Consider the following 10,638-nt stretch of genomic DNA (forward strand, 5'->3'; position numbering starts at 1 on the left):
TTTTATTAGTATGCATCGTTTGACCTACATGTACAGAATGCCCATGCATCTCACACGTGTCTGTCTCTTAAACGTTCCCTCCTGCCGCGTGAAGGTGAAGAAGCTGAAGTACCATCAGTACATCCCCCCCGACCAGAAGGCTGACAAGGAGCGTCCGCCTCAGATGGATTCATCGTATGCGAAGCTGCTCCAGCAGCAGCAGCTCTTCCTGCAGCTGCAGATTCTCAGTCAGCAGCAGCAGCACTACAACTACCACACCATCCTGCCCGCCCCTCCCAAGTGAGTGTCGAACCACTTTTGCGTATGTGTGCGTATGGTTTGGAAGCGAGGATGAGTAATTGCTGTGGGTTTTTGCCGAGAGTCAACAAGTTCAACACCCTTATTTTTTTTCCTGCATTAAGCTAGTAGTTGCAGTGTAGCTTTACAGTTTGTATTTTTTTCCTTTTTACTTTGAGTATACTTTACAGTTAATATAAAACTTTCATGTTTCATTTTAAAATTCTAGAAAACTTATTTAGAAATTCACAAGTTTCATCTTTAGAGCTGATCTCTCATCATAATTTCCCCCGTGGTCTGCCAGAGAAAAACAACATGCTCGATAATCTTTATTACCGTACAACTTTGTTGTTTGTCTTCCTTCAGGCCACAAACGGAGCAGCCTCCCACAACCAACTCTGGCCCTTCCCCCTCCCGTACCGTTCACACAACAACCACCACAGCTTCCTCGAGTCAAACGGGGACGGCCCGTCACAGCCAAACCGCAGTGGGAGGAGCCAAACCAGCTACTCTGCCAGCCAACCTGGATGAGTTCAAAGTAATTAACTCAGGACCCAAAAACAAACTTATGAGATCATTACTGCACACAGTGCTGTGGCTCATTTTGTTGGGTAATTCAAATCAAAGATCTAAGTTTGTGCTCAGCAAAACGGCCCCAAACGAAAACATCATTGATCCTGCCCATTCTAAAATAGAGCTCTGATTTTGGTCCTTTCTCAAAGGGAAATCTGTGAAAGTCTGCAGCAGTCTAAGCTGTAAGGATTAGATCTTTGCAGACACCCCTCATATGGTGGTGGACTCTACAGACATGTAGATGTTCTTATACTTTCTTCATGTATTGTTTGTGCTTTGTCATAACTGCAAAGCCAAATTAAGAAAGATAGTTAAACTCACTCGGCCAGAGAATAAAAGACGTGATCATTAGACAGTTATTGTGGCGCACTGAGCCACAAGCCAACAAAGTTATCTTTTAAGGCTCCTTCTTTACCCCTTGAAACCTTACTAGGAGTAAGTAACCCTTGAAACTCTTCTCTTCCCTGAGTGCTTTCTATCATATTTCAAGCCTGCTTGTAGAACAAAATCACCTGGTTTGCATTCAAAGTTAGTGAGTGTCATCTCTGTCTGTGCGGGAAAAAGCTGGAAACTATTCAGATGGTAATCAAATCACGTCTTTGTTGATATTTACTGAGGTGTCAAAACTCATTATTAAGGGTACAAGGGAGATGTCTTTTTGGGTGAAAGAGTTGAGCTCTTTATCTTTGCTTTTACTCCTGATTTGCATGCAGTTCTGTGTGTGTGAATGGTTTACACACACTCATTAGTGTTTTGGCTTTAAAATAATGTGTCATCTTATTTGGGTGTCATTTTAAAGAGTCACTTGTCTGAATTTGTCCGAGGCGACCTTTTACATGGCTTTTTTTATCAGTACATCACCACCTACGCACCCTTTAAAGGTCCAGCTGTATAAAGTTCCTTTGAGCTGAGCGTTTTAAATTTGAGTCTATTCTCACTTTGAGTCAGTGTTTGTTTTATGAATACCACTTTTGTTTCCATCTTCCAGGTTGCTGAGCTGAAACAAGAACTGAAATTGCGGGGTTTGACCGTCTCAGGCACCAAGAATGATCTAATTGAGAGGCTCCGTAACTACCAAGAACAAAATGGGGGAACCGCAACTGTTTCAAAGAATGGCATTTTGCAGTCCGGCTTGCAGGGCACGACCTCAGCTGCTAGCACCACCACATCTTCTCCCACCACAACTTCCACCTCTGACCACCAGTCAGTAGAGGGTGGGTTTAAGTTGTCTCTGTCCTCACTGGCTCAGGCGGTTCCAGGGCGGGTGATGCGGTTTGGCAGCACCAGCTCGAGCCCTCCGGTGTCGCCGACTCCGTCAGAGAGGTCGTTAGCTGGAATGAGTCCAGATGAGACCAGCTGCAATGGAGACATGTTTGGAGAAATGGTGAAATTTATCTTTCATTTGTTATTGTTAGAAGCACTTTGTCATTTTTGTGTCTACCCAGACATTTTCCTAACATCCTCTCCTTTTTTTAATGTGTGTGTCCTTCAGGTGAGCTCTCCGCTGACCCAGCTCACCTTGCACCCCTCTCCTCAGCACCCAGCAAATGTCTCTCCACTCGCAGTCAAAGATGAGATCCAGAGCTCTTGCAGTCTGTCCAGGTCCTCACCTGCATCTGTCCAAACCCCCGAGCCCGGAGCAGCCATGGACACGTCATCTATGGATAAAGACCAGATGCTCCAGGAGAAGGACAAACAGATCGAGGAGCTCACCAGGATGCTGAGGCAAAAGCAGAGGCTGGTGGAGACTCTCAGGTCCCAGCTGGAGCAAGGCAAGATGGCAGGTGGGATAGTGGTCAAGAGGGAAGGAAGCGATAAGAGCAAAACATCCCCAGAGGTTAAGCTCCAAACGCTAATAAAAGCCTCAGCCATTCAGCCCCCTACGCTCCCTAATGGCATCGTGTTGAAGGTCAAAAAGGAGGTAGAGCCAGAGGAAGGAATGGAGGGAGTAACAGAGGAGGCTCTGTCAAAGAAGCAGGTCCTGACGATGCAGTATTCCCAGGAGACTCTGCTCAGGCTGCAGCAGATTCAGCAGCTGCAGCTCCAACAGTCTGATCAACAAAAACGGCAACCACAACCGAAACAGCAACAAAGTCAGGCGCAGCCGACGAAGGCCGCAGAACCCAAACCGAATCCTCAAAAACAGCATCACCAAAAGAAAGAGGCTCAACTCCTGATCCACCAGCAGCAGCAGCTGCAGCAGCTCATCTTCCAGCAGACCCAACAGAAACAGCTCCAGGCTCAGCAGAAGATAACGCAGCAGAAACTGGCCCAGCAGAAGCAAGTACAGCAAAACCAGCTCAAGCAAACCCAAGGGCAGCAGCAGGCTCAGCAGAAGAACCAGGTTCAGCTAAAGCAGGTTCAGCTGCAGATCCAAAACCAGACGGTGACAAGTCAGAAACCCGCACTGAGCCAAACTCATCAGAGGAAGCAGCTGAAAGCTCAGCACAGGCAGCAGCAGAAACAGCAGACATCAGCAGCCTCAACACAACAGGTAATACTGTGAACTTCAAAGACTGAAAGCACACACGCTGCAGTCTTTACGATGAGTATATAGCATATAATAAAATGCTAACGCAACTTTTCTGTTTCCAGGTGACTCCAGTCATCATCAAGCAACAGAATGGCACACCAGTGCACACTCAGGCCATCTCATTAGACCTCCTTAAGGCCAACGGCACACCTACACTGGTGACAGACACCAACGGGAACCACTACCTAATCGCTCTCACCAGTCACACCACAGATGGACAGAATGGAGTGTCCTCATTGGCCAAAACCAACGGACGCATCACACTGCAGGTACAGGGAACATGGTATTCTGATGATAATGGTAATAATGCTAAGTGTTTCCCTCTAAATTAGACTATTTGTACATTATACAAAAATAATGAATATATACTGTGTAGCAAATAATTCGTTGCACCTTCAGTCAGTATTTTGAACAGCAGCAAGTAAACTTAGCCCTACAATTACTCTGCAGCCTTTGTGCGTTTGTTGTAGTGGCATGTGTAACCGTTCTCCACCTGCTGTGGGTTTTCTTAAGATTTCTTGTCTTAGCTCGTAGAGCTTCCTGAGCAGAACAAGAGCTACTGTCACCAGCTGTAGCCTACAACAGCAGTGTCTTTTTGACGATGTTAGTTCAGTTCTGTCAAAACTCTGAGTGAGTCGCTCATCACACATTGCTTTGAAGCTGACAGCTGGTCACTAGGGTATATTTACTAATTTAGGAAGTTTATCTTATGTCGCCGGTGGGGGTTTTCTTGTTTTGTTTTCTTTTGTCCCCACCCATCGTCACCTGAAGTTGCCAAATGTCATTGACTTACTGTAGTATTTCAACCTTTACTGTCCATGGATGAAAAAATTATAAAATAAAAAATACACTTCAGTAGGATAGGGTTAGTCTTGCATGTACTGTTTATATATGGGAAGCGCGTAATATTAAATGGTTTGACAGAATATGAATGTTTGCGTACTTGTAACGTTTCAGAGATTGAATTCAACTCCAAGTAAACTGCCCAGCACCGACAGCCAATCAAAATGTCAGGCAGAGGCCGAGCCTGTGAGCCAACCAAGCAAAAAGGTACAGCAAAAACTCTTTCTCAGTAAAACATGTAAGCATGGTGTAGATTGTAACTTTCCCAACATTTTTACTTAACTTTTTTCTTCATTTCATTTGTATTGTTGTAAGGTCTTAACCTTAGAGTATATAAAGCGCCCTCAGCCAACTGTTACTGTGGGTTGGCGCTATGTAAATACACGTTGAATTGATCTCTGTTTACTAATTTAGTCCTGAAGACAACAATAGCAACAGATTCCTACCACAAGGTGTCGCCACTGAGACACTGTAAAATCATCCAAGTTAGATTGTGGACTAACAAAGGTTAAAAAACAGCATCTTATCCCAGAATAAGACTTGCATGATTAACATATGCAAGTGTGCCTTCCGTTCTAAACGTGCCACTCTTTGCCCGTAGGGACAAAAAGCGGGGCTGCACTTAGACGCCAAAGGTGATCCACAACCCAGCCAGCCCGTCACCGCTCCACCCAACCTGCAGCCTTTCTTTGACGACATTTCAGACAATGAAAGCCAAAACAACTTAATGTCATCTCTCAAGGTAACGCCAGCAGCAGCACCTCCTCCTTCTCCTCCTCCTCTCCCTCCTCTGCTTCCAGGCAGAGTTACCTTCAGCATGTCATCTCTAATGGTGGTCCTGCTCTCTCCACATGTTCATTAAATTTGTCTTCTTGTTTCTTCTCTCTTCTCATTTCATCACTTCATGGCACCATGCTGACAGAGACAGGAGGCGTGTCCGCCTTACGACCGGCACACGCTGTTCACCCCTCCCTCTCCTAAACCCAACACCTCCCTTTCTTCTCAGCGCTTCAGAGTATGTCCTCCAGCATGTCTTGTCTTTCCATCTGCCTTGCAGTATTGATCTTTCTCCCTGTCTCGACTCCTTTTTTCCATCTTCTCACTTTTTTGGTCTCTAATGTTTTTGCAGAGGAGTGGCAGTGGTGTTGGGTTTGTTAGGACGTAGTGGTAGACTAGATCAGTGTCATCCTATCAGACCCAATTATCTAAAAGAAATCGCCCCTGCAACATTCCAGTGAAGAACACCTGCTGCTGTTTTTTGTGTTAAATAACTACATGATACCTCACTGTTGGCTACATGATGGCTAATGAATACTGTGTTTCTGTTCGACAGCCAGAGAATGGCCTGAACAGCCAGCAGATGGACGACCTATTTGACATCCTGCTCAAAAGTGGAGGTAATGATGAGATCTCAGTTTAATGTGAGAGAGACATCACAGGTCGGTACTTCTTGATGACCTTTATTTCTCTGTCCTCCCCCAGAAATCCCCGGCTTCAAGGCCAACCCGGACCCTTCCCTCCCCCCTCTCCACTCTGACCCACCTTCTCCATCCACTGCCCCATCCCCCCTCCACCTGTCTCCTCCCACCCCCACAGAGGCCTTCATCTCCCCGGAGTCTACGGTGGGAGGGCCCTGCTCAGGCAGCGGGCGTCTGGAGGACTTCTTGGAGAGCACGACGGGCACCCCACTGCTGGGCATAGAGTCCGACGGCGGCCTGGCGCTGATCGACGACCTCCACAGCCAGATGCTGAGCACGCCCAGCATCCTGGACCACCCCCCCTCCCCCATGGACACGTCCGACCTGGGCTTCTCCCCGCATTCTGCGGGGCTGGACTTTGGCGACCCCAACCTGGATAGCATGGACTGGTTGGACATGGTAGGGAGCGCAAGTGGAGGTAGCGAGGGCAATAGAGGAGAGCGAGGAGGTGGAGACGGAGGGACGAGTTTAGCTCCGTTGGCGCCACACACTCCGCAAAGCGTGTTCTCAGCCGACTTTCTGGACAATACGGACCTGCAGCTGCACTGGTAGCCACGTCTGTAGCACCTCACGCAGACGCACACAGATGAACACATGGTCGCTCACACTGTGTACAGGCTCCGTCTTTATTTCATTCACATACTCTATGCTGTCTCTACCACTGCGGGGGGTGTCTGGCACATGCACGCGCACACACACACACTCTCACACATTTACTCAGTTTGTCTTGTCTTTCACTGGCTGTTGCTGTATGCAAGGTGAGGTGGTGTTAAATTCATTGAAATTACTTGGTGGACCTGAAGTGGACTTGTAAAGATTTTAACTCTACAGGGAACCAAAACGGATAAAATCCCATTTCCCGTGTCCTGACCTGCATTAAAGCCAGGTTTAAGTAAACCAGCCGAAAGTTGCAGGTCGCTTTCAACCCATTTCAACCCTCAGTAAACAGCTGGACAGATCAGAGGCGAGAAGGGACTGTCTGTGATGTTTTCCTGGGCTCCTAGAGATAGCAGTGTGTGTCAGTGCCTCCTAAACTTTGCACTTATGCTGAATCTGATTGGTTTAAAGGGTGGGTGTTTAGGTCAACAGCTGAGTGAAAGCCACCTAATGTTACAATGGTCAGCTGAGCCACTGATTGTTTTTGTTTTTTTTTAAAAAGAAAAAAGGCAGCTGCTTGTGGCCTCACCATGCCAACCTAAACCCCACCCACACTAGTCAAAGATACAACCTTCATTGGTTGAGAGTTGCTGTTGAAATGAACCTTATCAGTGGCAACAGTTTGAATTGAAGCCTCATTGGAGGTTGCATATAATTGGTAACATTATGGTAGACCACTATGTATTGCTGTATATCGGGTGTATATTACAATTTGTCCATATGACTATTTTTCTTTGCTGGTTGCTTTAGAGTCAAGCTAGCCGGCTGGGGGACAGAGGGGGAGGGCGGGGCTTCCAAGAGAACTTGGACCTTGTCATTTTTTTAAAGAAAAAAAAGATTAAAAAAATAAACATACCATTTAAAAAAAAACTCTAAAGATGTGTTTCTTTTTCCTTTTGATTTTTCACATTAACAGATACATCTCAGCTTTGTGATTTAAGTAAGCCTGGTAATGAAATTAAAGCCACAAGAGGGCGATGTTGCTCAAAGAATAAAGAAAGCAGCTTCCATCTGGAACAGGAGGGTATTTTCCAGAAGTTTGCTTACCCTTGTATTTTTTATTTTTCGTAGTGCTAAACAAGACCTGAGCACATTTACCAGTTCTTTGTTTGGTGCTGAAAGCCACGTTCAACTGGATTTTTTTTGTGTGCTAGTTGTCACAAATTTCAAGCTGCATTTCCCCCACAGCTGCTTCTGAATGAAAACACACCCCTGCCTAAACGGATCAACAACTAGGCTTCTCTCAACCACCTGAAAAGTTTACTTTTGATCATCTCGGGCAATTTATTTTGAAGGAACACTATAGATCATTTCTGTGGGACAGTCGGCAGGTTTTTGAATCTTTAAATATGTTTCAGAGTACATGAGAAAAGCCCAGCATCAGCTGTTTAATAAAGGCTTCAACTGTGGCATGTATGGATCTGCAAAAAGTAATGGTGTAAAATTATTGGCATTAATAAAAAGCCACTAGATTACAGTGTAATTTTGACAAATACGTTTTGTCACTTATACAAATACCCTGGGTCAGACTGTAACAGGTGTTTTAAACTGTACTATATATAAAAAATACATAAAATATTGTATTATGATAGAAAATATATAATACTGCTAAGGCGCTCTATATAATGTGCCTCATTCACCCATTCATGCAAGCACTTTTTTCCATGTGTATGCACTTTCTGTCAAAAAATATACCGATGGATGCATCAGAGAGCAACTAGGAGTTAGTATCTTGATCAAGGATATTTGGGAGTCTGGAGCATCCATAAGTTGAACCTTCATCACTTCTTCTTTCTTTTCTCTTTAACTTCTGCCTCTAACGTCCAGTTTGACTCACTCACTATGAGGGGATCCTTGTCAATGACGCTGATGAGCTCTTGGGAGCTCTCGTCCTCTCTCACACACACAGGAACTGCAACACATGCAGATAAACAATGCACAAGATCCAAGCATGAGCCAGCTCAGTGTGCTCTTACAAATTCCTTTCACACTCACACATACACAGGTTGCCGCAGCTCCCCAGAGCAGCATCAGTACCATCTCTCTCTCACCCATATACAGACAGAGCAGATAAAAGTCCCGAGGCCATGCCTCTAATTAGCTACAGTGAGCTCTAAAGGGCTACAGCACCACAAGGACTAAAGATCTCCTCTGTATCCCACATCCCTCTGACAGGAGCCTGCCACCCCGCAGCCAGCCGTCACACAGGATTTTTAGTCACACATTCTCAGAAAGCCTTTTACCACCAAATTATCATAGCTGGTTCTGACATGCCCAAAACTAAACTTTCACTTTTTAAATAGTTTCAGCACAGGCTTTATTAGGTACACCTGTTCAACTGCTCCTTAGCATAAATATCTAGTTAGCCGATCACGTGACGGAAACTACAGTATACATGTAGACATGATCAAGAATACGATGACCCGCTGAAGTTTAAGTGAGCTTAAATGTAGCATGGTTGCTAGTGTCACATGTGCTGATATACTGCCCCACATAAAAACATCTCTATGGTTTACAGACATTTGTCTGAAAAAGAGAAAATGTCCAGTGAGTGCTCTGGGACAAAACGCCTTGTTGATGCCAGAGATCAGACAAGAACGGCCAGACTTCTTCAAGCTGATAAGAACACTTGTTACAACCAAGATATGCAGAAGAGCATCTCTGAAAGCGCAGCACATCAACCATCAAAGGACGTGAGCAGCAGATGACCCCACTAGGTGCCACCTAGTGGCAGCTATAAAAAGAAAACTAAGAACATAACGGTGAGTTCACAGCACTCAAACAACCTCTACAGTCACCACATGTCAGTCCATTAGAGCAGCATTTTCATGTGTTGGAACAGGAAATTTTACACGATGAACGCGAAAGCTGACAAATCTGCAGCAACTGTGCGATGCTATCATGCAAATATAGACAGAAATCTCTGGAATGTTTCTAGAACCTTGTTTAATCTGTGCCATGAAGAATTAAGGCAGTTCTGATGGTAAAAGGGGGGCTAACCTGATGCTTGCATAGGGTATATACTTGCATAGACAGTATATTTGGAGTCTATAACTGACCCCCCGTTATACAGTTGATGAAATTATGTACTGGGAAAACAGCACTTTGCAAAATCACAGTATCACAGAATGGATGTCTGTGTTTCTGTGTGGTGGTGTCACCAGAACAAGGATTTTATTTTCCAGGCGCTTCATGATGATGATGACTTAACATGAAGATTGCCTCTGAAGCGTCCCAGTGCTGCTTTATTACATCACGCTGAGCCACAAAATTACAGAAAACCAAATCACAACACACGTAATGTTGAACCGATCGTGTGTTTCAAACACTTTTTTTTTTCATTTTTTCATTGTTCCTTTGTCTTCACTTGTTTTCGTGTGAAGCTGGATGATGTGAGAGGAGCAGTCAGGTTTGGGTGGATCCTGCTGCGACTGCAGAGCCTTTGATAGCAGAAGATGTGAGGGCTGACATTTGGGTGGGCAGGGGGAGACGGAGAGGGGATCAGTGAGGAAAATGGGAGGCAGAAAGGTGCTGAGAGAATAGACACACTGTTTTGCTCTACACCTGCTCGTCTGAAGGAAAACAGAGCGTGGAGGCACAAACGACAAGAGAGTGACGCGGTCACAGAGAATGGTTTGCAAACGTTTCAAACTAAAGTCTTCTTTTTGCTGCTTGATATTATTGCTAGCTACACCACAGTATAAAAAAGCCAAAATATAAATAAATGAATAAAATATCTATTTGATCTCTGGCTTTCTTCCACAACTTGTATCCTATCCTCACCCCCCCAACCAGTCGGAGCTGATGGATGCCCCTCTGTGAGCCTGGTTCTGCTGGAGGTTTCTTCCTGTGAAAAGGGAGTTCTTCCTCCCCACTGCCAAGTGCTCACTCAAAGGTCGTGTGATTGTTGGGGTTTTCTCTTTATTATGTAGGGTCTCTACCTTACAATTTAAAGCGCCTTAAGGTGACTGCTGTTGTGATTTGGCGCTATATAAATAAAACTGAATTAAATTGAATGGATGACAACCTTTTTCAGTGAAGGTCTTGCTTATTTCAGCAAGACAATCCCAAACCTCATCCTTCGTCTTTCATACATGTAGTGCTGAGTCCAAATCTGCCCCTCCCTAAAAAAATAAGAAAGAAAAAGGAGGTTATTGTGTATTACTGTACCTGAAAAAAAAAAAGATGCTGGAAGATATAACATCTACAGGACAAACTGGCAGTGTTGAGGGAGGCAAAAACTTCTCTAATTCTCAGAGAAAATGTAATCTGACATGA

General features: G+C 44.9%; 1 protein-coding gene across 7 annotated transcripts in view; it reads left to right on the forward strand.

The window, feature by feature from the left end:
• mrtfab (myocardin related transcription factor Ab) overlaps positions 1-7,168 on the forward strand; it is a 41,283-nt gene extending 34,115 nt beyond the window's left edge. For 6 of the 7 annotated variants that reach the window (XM_085465659.1, XM_085465658.1, XM_085465664.1 and 3 more), the window contains 10 exons: positions 95-279; positions 643-814; positions 1,838-2,233; positions 2,342-3,343; positions 3,445-3,651; positions 4,340-4,432; positions 4,827-4,967; positions 5,148-5,240; positions 5,559-5,622; positions 5,708-7,168. In XM_085465659.1, the coding sequence (XP_085321785.1) occupies positions 95-279; positions 643-814; positions 1,838-2,233; positions 2,342-3,343; positions 3,445-3,651; positions 4,340-4,432; positions 4,827-4,967; positions 5,148-5,240; positions 5,559-5,622; positions 5,708-6,255 (2,901 nt within the window). In that variant the 3' untranslated portion in view covers positions 6,256-7,168. The remainder of the gene's footprint in view (positions 1-94; positions 280-642; positions 815-1,837; positions 2,234-2,341; positions 3,344-3,444; positions 3,652-4,339; positions 4,433-4,826; positions 4,968-5,147; positions 5,241-5,558; positions 5,623-5,707) is intronic. The other variant, XM_085465661.1, reaches the window with a different exon arrangement.
• The last annotated feature ends 3,470 nt before the right edge of the window (positions 7,169-10,638 follow it).

Source organism: Copadichromis virginalis, linkage group LG8, assembly GCF_057382275.1.
Source record: "Copadichromis virginalis isolate Kocher_CV1m ecotype Utaka linkage group LG8, C_Virginalis_male_GT1.1, whole genome shotgun sequence".
Taxonomy (NCBI): domain Eukaryota; kingdom Metazoa; phylum Chordata; class Actinopteri; order Cichliformes; family Cichlidae; genus Copadichromis; species Copadichromis virginalis.